Source organism: Monodelphis domestica, chromosome 3 (genome assembly GCF_027887165.1).
Source record: "Monodelphis domestica isolate mMonDom1 chromosome 3, mMonDom1.pri, whole genome shotgun sequence".
In the NCBI taxonomy this organism is placed as follows: domain Eukaryota; kingdom Metazoa; phylum Chordata; class Mammalia; order Didelphimorphia; family Didelphidae; genus Monodelphis; species Monodelphis domestica.
Window position 1 is genome coordinate 33,537,931 of NC_077229.1, and position 23,816 is coordinate 33,561,746.

The 23,816-nt window shown below is 46.6% G+C and overlaps 1 protein-coding gene across 3 annotated transcripts; it reads right to left on the reverse strand.

The window, feature by feature from the left end:
- Window positions 1–43: 43 nt before the first annotated feature.
- Window positions 44–12,755, reverse strand: RFC5 (replication factor C subunit 5). Of its 3 annotated transcripts, none has more exons than XM_001375066.4 (11): window positions 12,537–12,755; window positions 10,250–10,314; window positions 9,715–9,851; window positions 8,463–8,542; window positions 7,218–7,291; window positions 6,059–6,218; window positions 5,883–5,964; window positions 5,506–5,635; window positions 4,920–4,997; window positions 2,354–2,408; window positions 44–526 (listed from the first exon to the last, which is right to left on the reverse strand). In XM_001375066.4, the coding sequence occupies exons 1-11, from the start codon at window positions 12,605–12,607 to the stop codon at window positions 430–432; spliced, it is 1,029 nt and encodes a 342-aa protein (XP_001375103.1). In that variant the 5' UTR covers window positions 12,608–12,755; the 3' UTR covers window positions 44–429. The 3 variants fall into 3 exon arrangements, with proteins under 3 accessions (XP_001375103.1, XP_016287975.1, XP_056677641.1); XM_016432489.2 differs by having other exon boundaries at window positions 4,917–4,997; window positions 12,537–12,715; XM_056821663.1 differs by lacking the exons at window positions 44–526; window positions 2,354–2,408 and adding an exon at window positions 2,433–3,040 and having other exon boundaries at window positions 12,537–12,719.
- Window positions 12,756–23,816: the final 11,061 nt, after the last annotated feature.

Genomic DNA, 23,816 nt, shown 5'->3' on the forward strand with positions numbered 1-23,816 from the left:
ATGTGGCCTGTTTTTTTGGTTGTAAATTTTTAAAAGGTTCATCTTCTAAAGGCACAAAATTTATTTTCAGCTATAAATCCAATAAGTAGAAAAAGGTATCACAGATTACACTTGAGGCAGAAACATTCTCTAGGACAGTTCCAGATGGGGCACACGAGGGGATTTCCTTATCAGGGCAGTAGGAGGGCAAAAAGGCCTTCACTAAACAACACAGGACAGTCAGAGCTCACAAAACCCAGTTTTTATATTCCCACTCCAAACAGTGCTCTGAATGTCCTCCGAGTTCCTTACTACCCAGTGGGAAAGTTGACATTTCCAGCACTTCTTGTCCTTTCCCACCCTGGGGACCCTGCTTCACCCCAAGAGCCCAAAGAGAAGTAAGAGTCCTTTGCTTTCTAATCCCAGCTGGGGGCTTACAAGTGCTCTTGCTCAGGCTTCTGCTACAATTAAATCTCTGGTGACTTGGAAGGCAGCAATGAGGGAACTCAGCTGAATCTTCTCACTCGTGCCAACAGCAAGCCTGTGTCTACAGCAAACCAAAAGGACACGAGCGCATTAGAGATCCTCACAGCAGAGGAAACGTTCTTCTGGATACAAGTGGCCTGGGATACCCCCCTTCCCCACCAGGCAATTCAGGGTCTGTGTTTGCATCATGAGCCACCAAGGGAAGCGAAACAAAACTTGAACCAATTTAACACTGGTTTTAAGGGAAAACGGTCTGAACTCGACTCAAGGCATTCCTATGAAAAGAGAAGCAGTCGAGTTTCGGAGCAAAATTGTGGCCTCCATCACCTCATGCTGCAAAGGCATTTTGGTTATCATGCATTTGGTACGGAACCAGCAATTTCATACGGGGACACTGACGCGAGGAGACGGCGATTTAGCATTTTAGTGATGCTGAATGCTGGTCCCAAACGGCCCCTTGTAAGGACTTCCTGCCTTCCTTAAAGGCTAATTATATTTGCTGGTCCTGGTGGCTAAATGGTGCTTCCATTTAATTTGTCCACCTTGGGAATACTGTTGGGTGAGCTGTTGTTTAATAAATAGCTTTTAAGTCCAAATTCCCTGAGTAATTTATCTTACCTTGCCCTTCACCTTCTGTCTTGGTATCAATACTGTGTATTGGTTTGAAGGCAGAAAGAAGAGTGAGAGGTAAGCATTAGGCATTGGGGTTAAGTGACTTGCCCAGGGTCACAGTGTCTGAGGTCAAATTTGAATCCAGGACTTTGTAAAAATGGAGCTTTGAACCCTAGACTTCAATCCCCAGAAGTCCTTGGTATTTCCTAGAATTCCCTATAATCTCACCCTAGTCTCCACCTCGGCGAGATCACAATTGGTATTTAACTGGCAGTAATGCCTCCCTCTCACTCTTCTTGGCCATTGCAATGATGTAGTAAGCAAGCTCTGAATGGGCTAATCAGCCCTGGGCACGTGGTTTATTATTTTGTATCCTTGATTCTAATAATCCTAATTAAACCTCAAAATATAATATTTTTATTACTAGATACTAAATTAATTTTTACAACTTCCCATCTCCAGGCCTGGCTCTCAATCCACTGAGCCACCCAGCTGCCCCCTTTCTTTTTTAAAAGCCTTATTTTCTGTCTTAAGATTATAAGGACCTTAAGATAGAAAGGCAAGGATGGGGGCAGCTGGGTGGCTCAGTGGATTGAGAGCCAGGCCTGGAGATGGGAAGTCCTAGGTTCAAATCTGGCCTCAGCCACTTCCTAGCTGTGTGACCCTGGGCAAGTCACTTGACCTCCATTGCCTAGCCCTTACCACTCTTCTGCCTTGGAGCCAATACACAGTATTGACTCCAAGATGGAAGGTAAGGGTTTAAAAAAAAAAAGAAAGGCAAGGATGAGGCAAATTACACAGTTAGGAAGTACCTTTCAGATTTGAATCTGGGTCTTCCTGACTCTAAGCCTGGTGCTTTATTCATGGAGCCACTTAGCTCTTCCCATACCCCATTTCTGAGGTCCAGCACAGCTTTAAGTAGGCTTCAAAAACATCAAACAATTTCAGGAAGAACGTGGGCCAATCCCTCTGAAGTGTCTACTAAGGAGACGTGAGCTGTAAACACATAACTTCTTTCTACCTGCCATTCATACCACTGACAGGATCTTTAAATGAGCCCCTGCACCCCTACATCTGTTTCCCACTTAGCCACAGACAGAATACCTGAGAAAAGGTTCAGACAGTCAAGAGCAACATGGAAACAGTGGCTGTCAGTTTGGAGCAAAAAAAACCAAACCAATGCAAAGGAATCCTAATTTAAAAAAAAAGGAAGGCTGTGGCAATGCAAAAAATTCAAAGGGAACTTACAACTTTAGCAGGTGACGTGGATACTTACTCAATGTCTGCCATTTTGATCAGCAAATGTATTCGAACTGGAGGTGGAAAGTCAACTGGAAAGAGAAAGGAAGAACAACAGACAAGGGTGAGCTACTTCCCACTCTTTCTTGGGTACTGCATTTCCCAGAGGATATTCTATAAAGTGAAATTTCTTTCTTTTTTTTAACCCCTTACCTTCTGTCCTAGAATCAATACTGCGTATTGGTTCCAAGTGTGAAGATTAGATTTAACTGTCCCCTGATTGTGAAGATTAAATTGTATCCCCGGCCTATTTTTAGATTTAGTCACCAAAAGTATGATCTGCTCTTTTTGATTTAATCGCCAAAGGTGTAAGCCCCCCATTCATACTTGAGTGGGGGAGGTCTGTGACCCATGTGTGTAATAGTGGGTGATGAATGAGAATAAAACTGCCTGCCCCTGAGCAGTCCTAAAGCAAAGCTTCAACTGTGATTGGTAGATGTAAAATTAGGGGAAGGCACAGGAAGTGATGCAAGAGAAAATGTCTTTAAAAGGGAGTTACAACTTCCTGAGTGAGTTTTGACTTGGAGTTCTGAGTTCAAGTTGAGATTGGAGAAAATTCTGCTGACTGGACCTGATACCCTGTTCCTGGTGAGGCTGTTCTTAAATCTCTTCCTTTGGACTGACACGTGGTTAGTGAGAAAAGCTGACTCCTTTCCTGGATTTTCTGGAAAAAAAAAACAAAACTAGCCTCAAGAGAGACCTACCTATTGAGAGAGACTTCCCCAGGTCCTAAGCTTTGTTGAGGCCGGCTGAAGCTAACTTTCCCTGCCCAGTTTTGAGCCAGGGCCCAGGAGTAAATTACTTAGTTCTTAGGCTAGACATCTTACCCTAGCCTCTCTCTGATTTTCTAACTTCACTCTTTCTATATTTTGTAAATAAATCTCTTTGGAATAAATTAAATTCCTGGCGACCCTATTTTAAATATAATCCAGGCCAACCTTTTTTTTTTTTAATAAATTAACCCCTTTCCCTTCTTACACAAGGCAGAAGAGTGGTAAGGACTGGGCATTGGGGGTGAAGTGACTTGCCCAGGGTCATCCAGCTAGGAAGGATCTGAGACCAAATTTGAACTCGGGACCTCCCATCTCTAGGCCTGGCTCTATCCACTGGGCTACCCAAATGTCCCCAAATTAATTTCTTAATTGAAAAATGTAAGTTTTGTTTTAAAACAAATATACAGACACCTTACACTTGTGGTTGGCTAAATAATACAGAATTACAATATAAATGCTCTTGCTGTATACTCTAGCAAAGAGACTTGATTTCACCTCTAAATCTTTAGTGATCCAAAAGATCACAAAAAACTGGCAGAGCATCTTAATATGAAATGCTCAAACTACTCTTCTAGGCAGAGACCTTTATTCTCATTTTGGAGAGCTAGTTTGTTGAACACAATGCTGGGCCTGAACCCAATGACAACTGGGAGATGTTTTACACAACTATGATAGAGCATCGATGGTCAGTGGGGGTTTGGGGCTCAGTGTCGCTGGGTGGCCCTCTCCAGTTCTGGGCCCTTTGGTGGTGGCACACCCGAAGGCATGGGCCCGGGGATGCCATAAACCGGGAGTGGGCGAACTAGTAGGAGGCCAGACGTTTCACAGGCTAAACTCTGACTCCTGTATTGGACTCTCCTCTCTAAGTCAGAATTTATTGGTTTCAAATCCAATCAGAAAGCCATTGCCAGATGGGAAAAAGGCTGAGGCTCAGAAAGCACCGTCTGTGCATTTCTGTAGCTGTTCAAGGTTGAAAAAAAGGGCGCACTGCAGGGGAAGGACACGCGCCGCCCCTTAGAAGCATCGAAGGCTCCCCTGCGGGTCAGGATCTCCGACGAACGCGGGTGGTGGCTGTTCTGGCGTCCCACACACGAGAGGACCGCGTCAATTCCCAGGGAGCCACCCAAAGAGCTCTCCATCTTAGAGCCAATGTAATGCCAGCACCACAACACCCCGGAACAAAACCCACCAGAAAGCTCACGGTTTGACTAAGACTTCTCTTTTAACTCGCCTTCTGTCCTAGAATCGACACCAAGTACAGAATCCAAGGCAGAGGAGCGGGAAGGGCCGGGCAGTGGGCTTAAGTCCCTTGCCCAGGTCACACCTCCAGGCCTGAAGTCGCATTTGAATCCAGGACCTCCCCTGTGCAGGCCTGACTCCCCTGAGCTCCCCCAAAAGACTAGCCACGTGGGACAATAGCGTGCACAGTGGCGATCGTACTTTGAAAAGCACGTCGACGACGAAAGGGACGGGCCGGGCCATCATTAGGAAGGAGGCGGACGCACGAGGCAAGCTGAGAAGCTTCCTTTGGAGGGAAATCTGGGCTGGCGCAAGGGGGCAGCATTCGGCCGGGACTCGGTCCGTCGGCGGCTCACCGGTCTGGAGCTTCAGTGCTCAGACCAAACGGGGGAAACGCCGGCCCAAAGCCTGCAGGAGCCCCCGGAGCGGCCCGGGGGAGACGCTAATGGGAGGGTGTTTGGAGCCCGGCGTCCCCCGCTGGGTCAGCAGCCTCTCCCCGGAGCCCCGTCCCCCGGCGGGCCCCCACGCTACCTCGGTGCACGAACAGGTGGATCTCGGTCAGGATGTCGTGCAGCGCCAGGCCCTTGAGGGTCTTCAGCTCCGTGATGTCTGCAAAGGCGCCTCGGTCAAGGCAAACGGGGCGAGACGGGCAGTAAAACCGGGCCGATGGCCCCCCGCATGACGCTCCACCTTTCGTGGGGTTTCACCTGGTCAGGCGGCCGGAGGTGCCGAGTCGAAGCTCCCCGTCTGCCCTGGTGGCCGGCTGAGGCCCCACCCAAGGACACGACACCCCACGCTGGTCCCCAGAAACAAGGGTGTCGGGCCGGGCTGTGGGGTGACGCGACTCGGCCAGGGTTGCCCAGCTCGGAAGTGGCCTCCCTGTCCAGGCCTCGCCGCCCCCCCGTTTCTGTGTCCTTCACCCGCTCCCAGAACGCCATCACTTCTAATAAACGGCGGGGCAGAGCCTCTGAGGCGCTGGAGGCCTGCCTCCTCCCGCCGGCTCGGGAAGGCCCCCTCAGGGGAATGGCCCGAGCGGAGCCCATGCGAGGCTACGGAAGGACCCGTGTGTCCGCCCGACTCCCCCAGGCCTCCCCGGCGCGGATGCCCCAAAGGATACTCCTGTAGGCGCTGGTGAAGTCCTGGTTGAGCATCCAGTCGAGGATGTTGGCGATGTCGGCCTTGAGGGGGTGCCCCGTGCACGTGTACGCCGTCTCCTCCGTCACCTTCCCGAAAGCCATGTTGGTGCTCTGCGGGAGGAGAGACGCGTTTGGGCGCCAGCTGCGGGGGCCGCGATGGCGCCCCCAAGCAGCGCTGACCCCCTGGAGGCCTTGAATGCCAGGAACAGGGCTCCGGGGTGCCCTCTGAGGGGGGGCGCTGGGCTCCTCGTGGTTTCAGCGGGAAGCTCTGACGGGGACCCAGGGGGCATGTGGGAGCGGGAGGGGGACCGGCACAGAGACCCCCCAGGCTCCCCGACAGCCCCCCTTCAGGCCGCACCTGCAGGATGTTCAGGGCCCGGCGCATGTCGCCGCTGGACAGGGTCACCAGAGCCTTCATGCCGTCCTCACTGACGTCCACTCTGCAGGGAAGGGAAGGACGGGCTGAGCGCCCTGGGGGAGCCCGGCCGAGGCGGGGGGGGGGGGGGGGGGGGGGGCCCGGCCCGCAGCACTCACTTCTCCTCGGCGATGACGTGCTCCAGCCGCGGCACCATGAGCTCGGGCGTGAGCGGGCCGAAGCGGAAGCGCGTGCAGCGCGACTGCAGGGCGGGGATGATCTTGGACAGGTAGTTGCAGATGAGGCAGAAGCGCGTGTTCTCCGTGAACTTCTCGATCACTGCAAGACACGCCCAGAGCTCCAGGGCCGCCCCGCGGCTCCCACACGAGCCAGGCCGAGGCCGGCCTCTAAAGGAGGCCGAGGCCGCCTCACCGCCGCGACCCGGCCTCGTTCAGTCCCGAGCCCCCGGGGACGGGGACCGGCTGCGGGCCCTCCACCCCCAGGGCCCGGGAGGTCGGATATGGCCTCGCCAGCGGCCTCGCTCCCGTCTCTCCAGCATGAAGCTCGATGAACTCCCCCAAGGGAGCCTCTCCTTGAGCCGAGAATGGCTGTTGGAGCCGGGGAGGCCTCTGGAGGCTGCCTAGAGTCCCAGGCCCCAACCCTGGGCTGCCACCGCGTGCCACCAGGCCAAGCAGGGATCAGCCTCTGTGGAGGCCGGAGTGAACCCCCCCCCCCCTCCCATGCCTGCGAACTCTGCAGAGATCGGGTGTCCCAGGACGCCGCCGCCAGCCTCCTGGGGCCAGCTGGGGCGTCTGGGTCACCCGGGGAGGACACGCCCTGCTGGTTTTCTTTCCTTTTTAAAGCCTCACCTTCGGCCTTACAATCAGTGTCATTTCCAGGGCGGAAGAGCAGCGAGGGCGAGGCAATGGGGGGGACGTGACTCGACCAGGGTCACGCCGCTAGGAAGTGTCCGAGGCCACATTAGAACCCAGGACCTCCCCCTCTAGGCCTGGCTCTCCAACCACAGGGCCACCTGCCCCCCCCTTCTCAGTTTGGATTATTCTCAGCAAACATTTTGCACCCCAGAAATCATACCGTGGAAAGCCCATCCCATAGCGCGGGCGTTGGCACCCACAAAAGGCTGCCTGGAGTGTCTACAGACTGGGCCGAAGAGGCCGAATCCCATCCAGGGACGCCACCCCTCCCCCACAGGGACTCCATTCTCGGGCCAGTCCCAGGCATCCTGCTGTGGCCCTCCGGGAGGGAACGTGCCGGCCCCAGGCAGGACGCAGGGACGCTGAGAAGGGAAGCGGGAGCGGGAGCGGGAGCGGCCCTCACCTCTCCTCAGGGCGTTCTGCGCATCCTGCGTCATGGCGTCCGCCTCGTCCAGGATCACGAGTTTGAAGCCCTTCCTGGGGACGAGAGAAGGCTTTCAGCCGCCCCCAGCCTGTAGCCACGGGAGCCCCCAGACAGCGGGAAGACGTTTCAAGGGGCTCCCGGAGCCCTCGGCCTTTGGCAGCAGAGAACGACGGCCGCCAGCCCCAGGCGAGCAAGAACGAGGGCGCCTCTCCCCGCCGCTTCTGGGTTCCCTGTTGTGTCCACGACCTCTTTTCGTTTTAGGACTTCCTGTCAGGGGCAGCTCACGGCTAGTCAGGCCTAGAGACGGGAGGTCCTGGGTGCTAATCTAGCCTCAGCCATTGCTGGGTCCTTATCACTCTTCTGCCTTGGAACCAATACATGGTACTGATGGAAGGGAAGGGTTAAAGTTATATCTATAATATAAATAGAATATATAAGTAAAATATTATATATAATAAACGATGATATATTCACGTATAAAATAAGATGTACACTATGTTCATATATACTTATAAATAAATATATAGTAAACATGTATATTACATATAACATTTATAAAACTTCCCGTCAGCCTTTCACAAGCTGTACAGACTTTGGTCCTTTATTCAATCTTTAATGCCTTCCCACTCATCCTCCACATCACTTACAGTGAGGCTACCTAACAGGCCTCTCAATGGGTCTGGGAAGCCTTCAAAGGGCTCAAAAAGACCCAGCTTAGACTATGGGAACCTACAATCCTAGGCTAGTCAGTTTTTCCTGCCTTTAATTAAAACAAAACAAAAGCAACCTTCAACCTGTGATGGCAAACCTATGGCACACGAACCAAGGCCAGTAGCCCTCTCTGTGGGCACGTGCCATCCCAGGCAGTTAGTTACTAGAAAGGCAGAGGGATTTGGGTGGGGCTCTTCCCCTCCCCCTCCCCCATCTGGGGCACGAGGGGTGGGTCATAGCATATGATCTCTAGCAGGTTCACCATCACTGCCCTGGATGGTCGAACTTGCCAGAGGCACCTCCCTCTGGCAGCAAGAAAAGCAGGCTGAGCATTGCTCCCAGATTGGGTGAGGATGGGCCTCGAGGGAATTCAGTTTGGCCGCTGTTCTCGGGGTCACCAGGTCTATCACCCACCACCTGGCCTCGCTGATATTGTGCCTCTGGGGGGCTTCCCCAGTGGGTAAAGGACACGGAAGGGTCCGAGGCGGGAAGGAGATGCTGTCTGGCACTTACTTAAAGATTGTCCTCGTGCTGGCGAAGCTCAGGATGGGGCCTCGCACGATGTCGATTCCACGGTCATCCGACGCGTTCAGCTGAGGGGAGAAGCAAAGGTCAGCGTCCCCCGTGGCCGCAGCCTGGACCGACTGTGCACACATTGGGCTTGGGAAGGCCCTTCCCGGGTCACTCTGACAGGACAGGCTCTTTGGCTTTGGAATGCTTTGCCAGCTTGGGGGCAGGACCTCTGAAAACCAATCGGATGGTCTTAGAAGAAAGTGCACTCAGAGAATTCAAAGGGACGTGCAGTCGCCTGCTCAGCCGGGCAGGACAGCATGCAGGCGATGCCATGACACGACAGATTTTCTCTCAAGAATTTTTATGGTATGAAAACCCAATAAATGCTCATTTTTCAAAAAATAATACGGACACAATTTCTTAATAGCCAAACAAATAATAACATAATGCAACATCATAACCGGGGGGCAGTGGACAGAGCCCAGGCCTGCAGAGTTTAACCAGCCTCTCAGACACTTCCTAGCTGGGTGACCCTGGACCAGTCACTTCACCATGACTGAAAAAAGGTAATAAAATAGAATAACTCCCAGAAGCAAGCCATCCTGGTAAAAGCATGTTCAATGGCCAAGTTTTGGGGAGCCATAAGGGGCCTCAGGGAGAAGGACGACAAAGTGGGGCCGAGGCCTGAGGCAGGCAGGGAGGAGCTGGAGAGAGCGTCCTCTTCACTAGGCCTCCCTCGCACCCAGGGGAGGCCACTGTGAGGGGGAAACGGAGACATGCTGCAGAAGGCACAGGGCTGCCAGAACGGCACTCCCTCCCCTTTCTTAACCATACAACAACCAACAAGCCCCTCACCTTCTGCCTTAGAATCAGGACTGTGTGTTAGTGCCAAGGCAGCAGAGCAGTCAGGGCTGGGAAAGGGAGGTTAAGTGACTTGCCCAGGGTCACCTAGCGAGGAAGTGTCTGAGGTCATATTTGAACCCAGGACCTCCTGACTCTGGGCCTGGCTCTTCATTTGTGGAGCCTCTGTGCTGCCCTCCACAACTTACTTTTCAAAGCAACCTAAAACAAGTCTTGTGTCATCGAAGACTTGAAGAATCTCTCGGTTAATTCTCTTGCCTAATGGGGTGGGAGAGGATGCTAGAAGTCACGCAGCTCTATAGAGCCAAGGATCCGGGTTCCAATCCTGACCTGGACACTTAGGAGGCTCCCGCCGCCTGGAGGAAGGACAGAGGCCCCAACACCGACTCACCTCCAGGACCATCGAGTTAAACTCCTTGTCCTTGTAGAGCTGCCGGGCGCAGGCCAGGATGGTGGACGTCTTGCCTGTTCCGGGGGGGCCGTAGAGGAGCAGGTGGGGCAGCCGGTCTTCACTGATGAACTTCTGGACTGAAGTGAGGAGGAGGAGGAAGGAGAGGTTGGGGGGGGGGGGTCCTGTCATGCCTGTGGCTCTCCCCCCCCCCCCCCTTTAAACTGAAAACAGTAAGACTATAGAGATGAGAAAGCATTAAAAATACTGCTAGAGGGACGGCTCAAGGGTGGATGGAGAGCTGGGCCTGGACATGGGAGGTCCTGGGCTCCAATGTGGCCCCAGACATCCTGGCTGGGTAACCTGACAAGTCCCTAACCCCCCACGGCCCAGGCCTTGCCCTTCTGCTTGGGAAGAATCCTTAGTGGGGATTCCCAGACACGAGGTCTGGGTTTAAATAAATACAGGCAGAGACCAGTGGAAGGGAGACGGGTCTCAGGGGCCCGCCTGGGGCCCCCCTAATCCGGGGGACACTCACTGGTGCTGAGAATGTCCTGGTGCGATATGAGCTCATCCAGCGTCTGTGGCCGGTACTTCTCCACCCTGCAATCAGAGGCTCGGCGTCAGGCTGCCAGGAAGGCCCACGCTGGCCCCACTGAGCTCTGGAGGCACATGGAGCTCTCCTGGGGGTTCTGTGCTGACTCCTGTCCCCCCACCCCCAGAGGCCTTCACCTCCCAGCTCCATCTCCCCCTCACACCATGGGGAGGCTCCGGCCCTGCCTCTGTGCACACAAGCATTCCTCCAGCAGAGCCAGTCTGCAGGAAGCTCCTTGGCACAAGGCACTGCGCTGGGACACTCGGGCACAAACTCCCACAGTTCTGGCTCAGGGTCTGAAAGCCTGACACGAAGGGGGGAGACCAGACTTAACCATGAAGGGCTTCCTGGAGGAGGAGGCACCTGGGCTGGGCCCTGCTGGGCCTCTGAAGGCAGAGGTAAGGAGGGAAATGACAGAGGGACCAGGGTGGGTGGGAGCCGGAGTGCCCAGACCCCATCGGGGGGCAGGAGAGGGACCCCCTCATAGTCCAGGGAGCAGGAGCCGGGGCAGGGAGGGGAAGGTGTTTTCTTCACTCAGCACAAGTACACACACATCTCCTGGAGCTTCTGCCAGTTCTTTTATTCATCACTTCTTATGGCACAACCTTCTGCTCCAGAAGTCTTAGAACTACCCCAATTTATGGCATTCTTTGTCACCACAGGAACTGCTGCTACTAATGATTATTTATGGTGTTTTATCATTATTCTTCTTCACATTTTGGTAAAAATGAGGCCTTTCTGTCTCTGACCTCCTTGGGCAGATGCCTCACTACAGGATCTCAGAGGAAAGAGTTTGGACATTGACCTCACTTTTTAGTAGAAACAAAATTTCTTTCTACAACAGCCAGACTAATTTGGAGTTCTACCCCGGAAGAGTGCGGTGTCTTTAGCAGATCCTACAACCAGGTGATTCTGTCACCTGAGCCAATTTTCTGGGGGTGAAGATGGAGCCTCAGCATTTTGATGTGTAATTTTCTTTTAAGTGGATTTGGAACACTCTTTTCAACTCCCATTTTTATAAAGAAAATGCCCAGGCAAGAGACAGGAGTGTCTTGTGTGAGGATTTCAGAATATGTAGATAGAGGGGAGTTGAAGTGAAAGAAGCCTGGAAGGGCAGGAAGGGCAGACCCATCAGCAGGCTATTATACTATTCCAGGGGTGGAGTGAAGAAGGTCTGTACCAGGGGAAGAGCAGAAAATAGTCAGAGGAGAGGAGGCTGCATAGCTGAGATGTAGAGGTGAAATAGACCAGAAATGGTTGCAAAGGTGAAATGGACAATTGGGGGAGGGGGGGAATGAAGAGGTGAAATGGACAAGGGATCTAGAAGAAGTGTAACTGACTAAAAATGCCACAAAGGTGAAATTGACCAGAGATGTCTCCAAAGAGGTGAAATGGAAACTAGATGCTGAAGAAGTGAAACTGACTAAAAATGCCAAAAAAGATATAACTGACCAGAGATAGTGCAAAGGTCAAATAGCCAAGAGATGCTGTAGGGGTAGAATTGACCAGAGATAGTGAAATGGATCTGGTGTAGAGAAGAAACTGACCAAAGGCTTAGATAGGAAGGAGGAGAATGAGGAATTCAGGATGACTCCTGGGTTGAGTCTGAAGGACTGGGAAGATGGTACTGCCCTCCACTATAAGGGAGATGTGAGAGTGGGGATCAGTAGAGAAGCTGGGGCAGAAAAGGTCAATTTGAGAAACATCGGGGTAGAGATGCTAACTAAATCCAAGGAGGCTAATGAGATGGCCAATTGAAGTTATGCAGTTTAGAGAAGAGAATAAAAGGCAGGGGGTGTGACCAACAGAAGCATACAGCAACAGATACTGAGAGGAAGCAGTCAGTTGGTAGGAGTAGTACCAGGAGAGTGGGTTGCCTTGAAAACCTAGAGAAGAATACCAGGAGGGGAGAAGGATGAAGAGCGTCCCAGCCCTAAACCTATGATCTGCAGTTACTCCTGCTCTCGGCCTCAGTGTCGTTATCTGTAAAATGGTTATCTCACTTCGCGATCTCTAGGGTCGTCCATCTAATTCTATGACCCCTTCCTCCTCCACGTGCCTTCTATTTTTCCGGGCCTCGGTTTCCCCCACTTCTACTCCAAGGCTTCTGGAGTTGCTCTCGGCTCTAAACCCAGACCCCTTTCCCACCTCCGCGTGGTCCCAAGACAGGCCCCCCCCTCCAGGCTGCTGGGATCCCTGCCCCTGCCTCGTCCCGGACGCGGCCCCCTACCAGGGCAGATTCCTGTTTTTGGCCGCAGGCTGCTGCTGCTGCTGCTGCTGCCGGATTGGCGGGGCCTCCATGGCGACTCAGACCCTGCCGGGACTGGCAGATTGACAGACGGAAAACAGCGCGGGAGCAACTATGCCGCAGCCTCTCAGTTCCCGCCACAGATCGCGCGCACCGCGTCAGATCTCGTGAGGCTTAGCTGCTGCCCCACTGCGCCTGCGCTCCGCTATCTTTTCTTCCCCTTCCCCCACTAGAGGAATTCTCCCCGCCCCTTTCGGTTGTTAAGGCTTGAAGACGGTTGCTAGGTAACCTCCAGGCTCACCTGCGCAGATGCAGTCAGGCAAGACCTGTTAGAGGCTAAGGGAAAGGGCAAGAGCACTGAGCATCCCTCCTGCCTTGAGACTGGGAGGTGCCTCTGGCCCCAGATATAAAGGGGAGGTATCTTTGGTAGAAAGGATGAGTGAAGTCCAAGGAAAAGAGGCTGAGTATGGGGGATAAAGGAGTGATGACTGCAAGGAGCCAATATGGGTTCATCAAGAAGATGCCACATTTAATGGTCCACGTGCATTCATTCATTCGTTCGTTTGTTCGTTCGTTCGTTCATTCATTCACTCGAGGCAGCTGGTGGTGCAGTGGATCTAGAATCAAGAAGACTGAAGTTCAAATCCAACCTCAGATACTTAGTAGCTGAGTGACCCTTGGCAAATTACTTTGCTTCTGTTTGTCTCAGTTTCTTCAACTGTAAAATGGGGATGATAATAATAGGGTTATTGTAAGGATCAAATGATATAATATTTATAAAGGTGCTTAAGACATAGTAGGTGATTTGTAAATGTTTATTCCTTCATTTATTCATTTAGTTCTACCTTCATTTATTTCTTCAAGGCATGATGTTGTGATTCCGCATTGATCCTGGAATCAAGAAGACCTGAAGTCACATCCAGCCTCAGATACTTATTATTTAGGTGACTCTTGACAGGCCACTTAATCTCTGTTTGCCTCAGTTTCCTCAACTTCAAAATGGGAGAAAATAACAGCGCCCACCTCATGGGGTTGTGAAGATCAAATGAGATAATTTTAAAAAGGTGCCTAGTGCCCTTTTCCCTCATTAATGCTTTTTCATTTATTAATTTATCTATTTCTGCATTTATTCATTCATTTATCCCTTGGTTTATCCTTCCTTTTCTTCATTCACTCATTCTTTTATTTACTCAACAAGCATTTATTCAGTAACTGCTATGTGCCAGGTACTGAGCCAAGTCTAGAAAATGAGACAAAAAAAATAAAAGAGTTTGTGCCTTGAAGTAGCTAGTATTCTATTTTTTTGAAGGAGAATTCTTGATTATTTCCTGATGTGTGCTCTCTCAATATCTAATAGTAATCAGGTCTTGTTGACTTTACCTCCCCAAAACCTCTTGTACCTATCTCTTTTTTTATTACTCTTAGAGCTACCAGTCAGTTAGTCCAACAAACAAACATTTATTAAGGGCACATCAGTGCCAGGCTCTGGGCTAAGCTCAAGGACAGACAAAAAGAGGAACATGATCACTGCCCTCAAGGATTCCACTTTAACCCACTATAATACAAAGGACAATGTGCAAAAGTTATCCATCCAATGTATTTACTTATTTATTTTTATTCTTTTCCCTGCTTACATAATTCTTGTTGTTTCCCTCCACTCTTCCCTCCCCCTCTTGAAGCTGACAAGAAATTTCACTGGGTTATGCATGTATTATCACTCAAAACCCATTTCTATATTATTCATTTCTGTAATAGAGTAATCTTTTAAAAACAAAACCCCCATATTTTCTTCTGGATTTCTACTCCCACAATTCTTTCTTTAGCTGTGGAAAGCATTCTTTCTCATAAGTCCCTCAGAATTGTCCTGGATCATTGCATTGCTATTAGTAGCAGTCTGTAACATTTGATCATCCCGCAATGTTTTAGTTACTGTGTATACTATTCTCCTGGTTCTGCTTATTCCACTCTGCATCAATTAATGTAGGTCTCTCTAGCTCTTTTTCAAATCATCTAGTTCATCGTAGCTTTTAACATAATTCTATTCCATCCCCATCATATACCACAATTTGTTCAGCCACTCCTCAATCAAGGGACATCTCTTCATTTTCCAATCAATGTATTTACTAATAATAGTGTTCTTTTAGTGCTTTATACATCTCTCTCTTTTTCTCATAACAAACCTGGGAAGAGGGTGCTATTATTATCCTAATTTTACAGATGAAGAAACTGAGACAGACAGAGGTTTGTAACAATGAAAATGTGGTTTGCCAAGTCTGTGAATTGCCAAAACTGTAAAGGTTTCGGCCAAACTGTAAAGATAATTTTTAGTGTCTTGATTTAAAAATCTAAAATTAAGTGGTCACCATGGAAAAATTCCCAAATATGAAAATACCCAAGTCAGCTGGGTTTTATGGAGATTTTAATTAATACAAATGAAGGAATTAAGGGAAGGAGAGAGAGAGAAAGACAAAATAGTAGAAAAATAAATGCTTGTTGAATTTCCTTTTCTGTTAGGATTACAAGGATGGTAACAATTTGGCCATTTCCCCTTTATTTGTCACTCTTCTTGAAAGTATCTGCTTTGATCAGAACTCCCAGAATCCATGCCCTCAAGGGTCTGGATCACTCCACTTTGGATCTCTTACTCTGAGGCCCAGATGGACAAGATTGGTGAGAGTCCATTCTATCTAGCCTGTTCCATCTCTGACCATTCTTCATCCTTGCTATTTTGTCTTTTGGCCAACCCATTCCCATTCTCAGCAACTGGTTTGGGGTCAGCATTATCATATTTTCTGGAAAAGGTACATCAGTTATATCAATCTATGGTCTTGTTGGTCCATTTATCTTGTTTGTACTCTCCCAAACCAAAACAGCCTTTCTTGGCTACCACTCCCCTATTTGTATTGCTTTCCACTCTTAAAATACAAACTCCATGAGGAAAGGGACCAATTCAATTTGTATTTGTATTTCCAATTAATTAATCAACTAACATGCATTTATTAAATGCATGAGACACTGTGCTAGGCTTCAGGGATACCTCTCCTGTACTAACACAGTGCCTGGCACACAGTGAGGGGTAAGAAACGTTTCTGTTCATTCATTCATTCATTCATTCATTCATTCATTCATTCATTCATACTCTGCTTTCAGCAAAGCATTTGACATAACCTTTCGTGCTACTCTTGTAGAAAAGATGGAAAAATGTGACCTAGACAATAGCACAATAATATGAATTCAGAGCTCACTGAATGTTCAGAACCAGAATCTACATTAATCATTTAATATCATGGGGAAGCTAGGTAGCAGAGTGGCTACAGGTCAAGCCTGGAGTCAGGAGGACCTGAGTTCAAATGTGACCTCAGACACTTCCTGGTTGTATGACCCTAGTGAAGTCACTTAACCCCTATTGCCTAGCTCTTGCCTCTTTTCCATTTTAGAACTGACACTAAGACAGAAGGTGAGGGTTTAAAAAATAATCTGATGTCAGCTTACAGGGAGGTTTCTAATGCAGTGCTCCAGGGATCTTTGCTTAGTACTAACATCTGAAATCAGCCTCTTGGTTGAAGGTATTTCACTGTGGAACAATTTAATGCAGCAGACATTTACTAAGCCTTGCTGTGTGTAGGCACTGTTCTAGCCTCTGGGGAGATAAAGATAAGGCCAAATAGCATCCTGGACCTCAAGGAGTTTGCATTCTTCATGGAAAACATGCTTATAAATGTGCAGAGGGCACAAAAGGAAGAGAGTGATAATATACTGAATGATAATATAGAGCATTTTAAAATTGGCAGAGTGCTTCATATATGTTATTGGAGCCTCACATAATTCTTGTAGGTATTATTATTGGAATTTTACAGATGATGGCAAATAAGTCTCATAGCAGTCATATGACTTGCCTAGGGTCATAGAGCTATTGCGTATTAGGGGCTAAATTAGAACCAGAGTCAATACCCTTGAAAACTTCTAAACTTCCCTCTGCACATTTAAAATGATTTATTATCATTATTTATTAATTTTATTATTATTTATTATTAAAATTATATTAGTTGTTTATTATTTATTATTATTCACCATTAATTTATTATTTATTATAAATTATATTCATTATTTATTATTATGTTATTATTATAAATTATATAAAATTATATATTAGTAGTAGTAGTCTCTCGGTAACCGAGGATGACGATTGTCTTTGTGTGTTTTCATCTATAATAGATGAGTGTGCACAAAGACACTTGTGCATGATGGAGATTTAAGTGGAAAAGTCGATGCACAGAGACAGTCCCACTCTCTCGGCGTTGGAAGCCTGGGTCCAGTGGCACGAAAAGTCGTTACACCTGGAGACTTCCTCAGCTGCATTGGATGGCCATGTTGTCTTTTGTGCTCCAACACACTCTCAGCACTCCACAGTGCTTTGCTGCGTCGCCATCTCAGCCGTTGAACCTTCTTATTGGTTTCTTCCGTCTTTTCGGCTGAAGTAGTCTTCACATGCTGGGTGAGCAAAGCCCTGGTTCACCAGGGGTCAACGACCCGATGGCTACCCTCACAAGGTTTAGCCGACCTATCGAAGCCATTGCCTGGGGTGTGGCCGCTGCCGCATGCTAGCAGCTACTAGGAGCCACAAGTGAGAGCTGGGTGTTAGGTGGGGGTCAGAGGTTGAAGAGCTGCCCTAGGAGGGCACGACAAGCCCTCCATACCAGAGATACTACCCTTCCCTGAACACCCCATGCACCCCAAATTATATATTATATAAATTACAAATTAAATTTATAGTTGCATTTTTCTTTCTTTTCATTGTCTACTACCCCTCCTCCAAATAAAAATACTGCCTTGTAACAAATGAATATAATCAGGCAAAATAAATACATACATTGGTCCTGAGTGAAAACATATATCTTTTTCTGTACTTCTTATCCCTCACCTCTCCCAAGGCTTGGGAAGGTTGTTTTGTCATCACTCTTCTGGAATTCCATTGGTCATTCCATTAACTACAGTTCTAAAGTGTTTCAGTTTTCATTTACAGAATTGTAGTCATTGTAGAAGTTGTTTTCCCAGTTCTTTTTCCACTCCACTCTGCATTAGTTTATACAAGTCTTCCCTTTCATTCCTTTCATCATTACGTATAGTGCAATAATGTACCAATACATCATCAGATCATAATTTATTCATCGATTTCTCAACTGATGGACATGCACTTTTATTTCCAGTTCACTGCTGTGAGAAAAGCTGTGGGTATAAGTGGGTTTTGTACATATCAATCTCATTCCTCTGCCTTTGATCTCTTTTGGAGTATAGTTCTGGTAGTGGTCCTGCTGAGCATTAATATGTACACAGTGTAGCAACTTTTATTTTTAGACCTTTACCTTCCATCTTAGAATCAATACTGTGTATTGGTTTCAAGATAAGGTCTAGGCACTGGGAGTTAAGTGACATGCCCATCATCATACAGTGAGGAAGTGTCTAAGGCCAGATTTGAACCCAGAACCTCTTGTTGCTGGGCTTGGTTCTCAACTCACTGAGCTCCCTCGCTGTCCTCAGTGTAGTGATTTTTGAACATAGTTACAAATTGCTTTCCAGAATGGTTGTACCAATTCTCGGCTAAGCCACCTATGCATTCATTTACCTGTCCCCGCATAACCCCTCCCAAACCAGTCATTTTTCTTTTTTGTCATCTTTGCCAATCTGATGAATGTGAGGCAGAACCTCAGAATTGCCTTAGTTTGCATTTCTTTTATTATTAATGAGTTGGATAATTTTTCCTTATGATAATTTCCCAGATACAGACAAATAAAAATATATAAGAACTGTGACTCTGGGCAAATCACTTAACCCTATTCTGCCTTAGAGCTATTACTAAGAGAGAAAGCAAGAGTTTAAAATTTTAAAATACACGAGAATTGGAAGTTCCAAGTTATTTCGATGATATTAATGACTTTCTGTCCAATAGAATTAATTCAACCCAACATGTAAATTTAACAGCATAAAATTTGATACGTCTTTTGAAAACTGCTTATTTAGAGCATTTGTCCATTTTATTCCCTGGGAAATAGATCTTATTCTTATTTGTTGTTGTTATACATTCATGTCCAACTCTTGGTGACTCCTATGAACCATGTTGTCTAGGGAGTTTTCTTGGCAAAGAAACTGGAGTGGTTTAAGTGGATTATGATAAACAGAGTTTACGTGACTTGTCCAGGGTCACACAGCTGTAAACATCTCTGCATTGTCCTTCAAGTCACTTGCAAGTTTCACTCTTCCAAGGTGGTGGTACTGTATAATCTATAACCATGTCATCATGGGGTGAATAAAGATGTGGAATATGAATCAAGACAGTTGACAAATAATTATGTTAAGAAAATCAATTTTATTTTATTTTTTCAAGTTTGTTTTATGTTTGCCAGGTTTAGTGGCTTCTGTCTGACAAATAGTAAGAAATTAATAATGCTTATTGATTGACCATTGAGGTAGAAGCCTGAGACTTCTTAATCATCTCTACTGGCAACCAAGCATATATATCATTAAGAATATAACTGAGCCACATTTTAAGGAGATATTGACACTGTGGAGAATGATCAGAGGAAGGTGACTAGGATAATGAGAGTACTGAAGACTAGGCTTTTCTAGGACAAATTAAAGGGAAAAGGAATGTGTACTTGAGAGGAAAGAAGAGTTGGGGGGAAATAATAGTTGTATGAAGCTTTTATTTTATTTATTTATTTATTTTTAAAACCTCACCTTCCATCTTTGAATCAATACTGTGATTTGGTTCCAAGGCAGAAGAGTGGTAAGGGCTAGGCAATTGGGGTTAAGTGACTTGCCCAGGGTCACACAGCTGGGAAGTGTCTGAGGTTAGATTTGAACCCAGAACCTCCTGTCTCTAGGCCTGTCTCTTAATCCACTGAGTTACCCAGATGCCCCCTGTATGAAGGAATTAGAAACAAAAAGAACTGAGGGAAAAAAAAACTCTGTAGCAAATTTCTCTGATAAAAGTCTGATAACCCAGGTATTTAGAGAATTGATACAAATTTATAAGAATGAGATACAAAGATACAGATAATGGACTGGTATCCCAAATAAATAAGATATAGAGATATAGATAAGAGACTCATATCCCAGATAGATAGGGAATTGATATTAATTTATAAGAATAAGATACAGGGAGACACAGGGAACAGCTATTTGGATTATATTAATACCTTTCTGCCTAATATAAACTCTATACAATAGTTAAGAAAAGGACTGCACAAATCTGAGGGTTTTTACACAGTCCCTAGGCTAAAAGAGCTTAGAATTTAGCAAGGTATGAACAGTAATAGGGCAAAGGAGCAAGGGATTCCAGAACAGAATAATGTAAAGTCGAACTGAACAGAAGCTAATTGTAACGAAATATTCCTGATTCATTCTCCATGTACTAATATGAAAAAAATGAAGGAAGCAGGGTGGGAGAGATGAGGACTGGGTTGAGTGAGAATCAATGTTTCCCTCTTCTGAAGAGAGAGGAGAGAAGAAAAGCTCAAGTATCTCCTGCAGTACCATTGATTGGTATTAAAAGTGGAAGCATTTCCCAAGGGATTGAGCTCTGGTCTGAAAACCAATAAAATCTGAATTCAAGTCCTACAGTGGAAGTGAGAAATTGAGAATGATTTTGTAGCAGGAGCTTGGAGCAGCTGAGAGTGATGACCTGTCAGTCAGACGAGGGGATTCTGGTTTAGAATGTGACAAGGAGAGGCAGCTGGAGCAGACCAACTGAAGGCTGGACCCTTTGGCTTGAAAAAGGAAAGAAGGCTGTTCTCTCTCTTGGCTTTTTGGAGACCGAAGCCTGAAGGTTGTCTTGGACATTGAAGACAGAAGAAAGAAGGACAAAGTCCATCTCTCTCTCTCTCTCTCTCTCTCTCTCTCTCTCTCTCTCTCTCTCTCTCTCTCTCTCTCTCTCTCTCTCTCTCTCTCTCTCTCTCTCTCTTCTTTGTCTCTCTGTCTCTGTCTGTCTGTCTCTGTCTGTCTGTCCCCTCCTCTCTCTCTCTCTCTCTCTCTCTCTCATTTGCTCTGTTGTGATAGTGACTGAACTTCCAGACCTATCAGCCATTTCCCCCAATTGAATCATATTCCACCATCCTTCACCCTAAGATTTATCTTAGTATTAGGGAAACCCCCAAATCCTCTTTCCTTCCATTCCTTATCCTTTCCTGGTCTTCCCCAAATAACCCCCTTAATTAAGATAAAGAAGAGAAAGAGTATTTCATTTGAGACATCATAAACTCACCCCTGAGTTGATGTAGAGAAACCAGAAGAGGATCAACAGAAAGGGGGTAGGCAAGAAGAGAGGTGAAGGGAGGAAGAGGGAGGAAGGGAGAAGATTAACAGCCTGATCTCTAATTATCAATTACCATTCAAATATCGTCCCTTCTTACAGTACCTCTGATCCATACTGGTTGTGTGAGCTTGGGAAAGTCATTTACGTCCCATTGCTTTAGACAGTGCTCTAAGACTCCAAGATGACCAAAAGTACCAATATGCCTTGGTAGAGGCAGTATCTTCACAAAGAAGTTCCTTATTACCTTCCATTGATGCCATACTTATCTTGTAAGTACAATCTTTGACATAGGTCTCCTCCTTTAGAAGGGGAGCTTCTTGAGGACAGAGTGTGATTTTTGCCTTCTTTTTTATCCCTAGCGCTTAGTACATTGTTAGAACATAGTAAGCACTTAACAAATTTTTATCATCTACTAACGACATCACAGGTCCAATTTTTATCTTTCCCCGTATAAGAATAAGAGAGGCAGTTGGTAGCTCAGTGAATAGAAAGCTAGGCCAGGAGTCAGGAAAATCTGAATTCACTTCTGGGGAAAGGAAAAGGTAAAAGGTATGGACCAACATTAGTATAAAAAACCCCAGAGATTTATTTAAATGATCCAAGAAAGACCTGCTTTTATAACTATCTATGCTTTTCATAGAGGGATTGTGGGTGGGACTCTGTAGACTGGTTATAAAATACATTGAATAGGCCACAGGTTTTCTATGTTGAGGATGTGAGAACGGTATAATTTTCAACCAAGGTTCTAGTGTCATTGTCCCACTGGCCAGCTGTTAGAGAGCTGTTATCTGCAGGGAAGATAACTAGCACCATCTGCTGGAAGAGAGCTGAACAGAAGGGACTATGGAGAGCAAAAATGGCAAGGACCCAGGATGCCTGTCGGCCAAGATCAGAGGAAAAAGAAGTGCCAAGAATGGCCTCTGACATCTGCTATGGATAGAGATCCACACCAGCAACTGGGACCAAAGCAGGGCTGTTGGCTTTGGAGAGCACTGATACGAAAGAGTAAAACATCCTTCTTCCTTCCTAGCTTGGATCCTGCTCAGGGTAGTTCTGTAACTCATTGAGACTCTACAAGTCAATTGACAGGGAGGAGATTGCTCTTCTGGAGAAGGGAAGTCTTTGTTTCTCTGAAATTGAGTATTAATCTGTTCTGCTTAACTTACTGTGTATATGAAACTATTCCATATTTTGGAGCCTTGTGAGCTTGAGGGCTTGTAAGGGGGGAGGTTGGGGTTACTGATGGGGAAGAGTGAAATACTGAAGTTCCTAGTTTCCACCTCAATGAGGAAACAAGCCTGAGAATTCAGAGGACATCAAAATGTTTCTGATTTTTGTAACCAAGGAATAATGTTTGAAATTAAAAATAAAAATAAAAAAATGTTTCTGTACCCTTTATAGTCAAATGGAGTCTTTGGCTGAGGTTTACATATAAAATAGGAGAGAGATTATGTGGTGACTTATATTTTTTAAACCATGACAATATATGAAAATGTCTAGTAGGCTTAGAGAGGTTGTGTTATGGTCATTTTATCCCTCTATTCGACAATCTTCTGAGGCTTCCTAACCTCAATTAAATTTCCAACTTCTCTGCCAGACATTCAAATCATTTCGTAATCTGGCACCACCTAGTCTTTTCTGTCTTATTATATATTCTCTTCATGTGCTTCATATTTCATCAGAAGTGTACTGCTTTCTGTCCTCACTGACCATTAACATGTATTAATCCCTTTAGTTTTTATATCACCTTCATTTCCCAACAAGTCTATCTATCCCCTCTGCCCACTCAGAGTCTTTCCTTTGTGAGGATTAAATTAAAGACTTTGACAAAGTGAGGAGAGCAGTTTAACAGAAACTTGTTTAAGAAAGAAGTACAGCTAGGAAGATAGAAAAGAGGAGAGAATATTAAACTTATACCTATAAATGTATCTAAAATTCCTAATATTACCTAAATTTCCTAAACTACCTCTAACTGTCTTCTGAAGGCAATTTTTTCTGCCTGGCAAATCAGGCCTATCTAACCTACTTTATAAATTATTCACAAACTACCTAACTTCCTAAAATAATAGACAGCCACCATTCACTCACTCCTTCAATCAGTTTTCTACAGCAGCTCAGTTGTCAGTAGCCAACTGCCAGCATATCCTTGCCTCAGAGACAGACCTCCTGCTCTCTAGAGATCCCAGAGGCAAAAGACCTTCTTCCCTCAGTGGCTTCTTCCTCTTTCTCCTCCCTGACCAACTATCCCCATTAACTTCCTGTCAGAGGGTCTGCTACTGCCTCTCTTCAGCCCTGGTCTCCTTGGTAATAGAATCTTCCTCTGACTCACTGAACCTGTCAGTTCTGATCTACTTAGAAACCCTGCTCTCTAGCCTCTTAAGGAGACAGAAGGAGAGATGAAGAAAATCCCTTAATCCCTTTTACACCTTATAACAAAGCATACAAAAATATAATTTAAAAAAATTCCACAAAACCAACACAAACATCAATTAAGTCCTAAGTCCTCTGTAATGGTGGGATTTGAGAGAGGGTCCTTCACAATCCTACAAACAGGAAGCCAGCTGCTGGAGGGGGTTGGTTAAGGTGTAGCACTTCCTCCTTCACCACAAAGCTTAATGGAGAGTGAGTCAAACCCTCCCAACTTTCTTCTATATGACTTTGAAATCTTTCCTCCTATTACAAACTTCAGAGACAGTCTTTGGTATACTAATTGGCAAATTTATTTCTAGGTCAAAGAGATAAAAAGGGGAAAAGGTAGGACAGAGGGATTGAGTAGACCCTACCCCTTTATTTTCTATAGCTATATTTGATGGGAGATCAAACTGTCTTTCAAGGATACATGAGGAATCAGGGTGATCTTCAATAACAAAGCAGAAAACACTTTTCTTCAGCAACAGTCAAATAGGAAAAGGTATATGGAAACCCAACTCTGCTCTCTAGCTCTGGTCAGT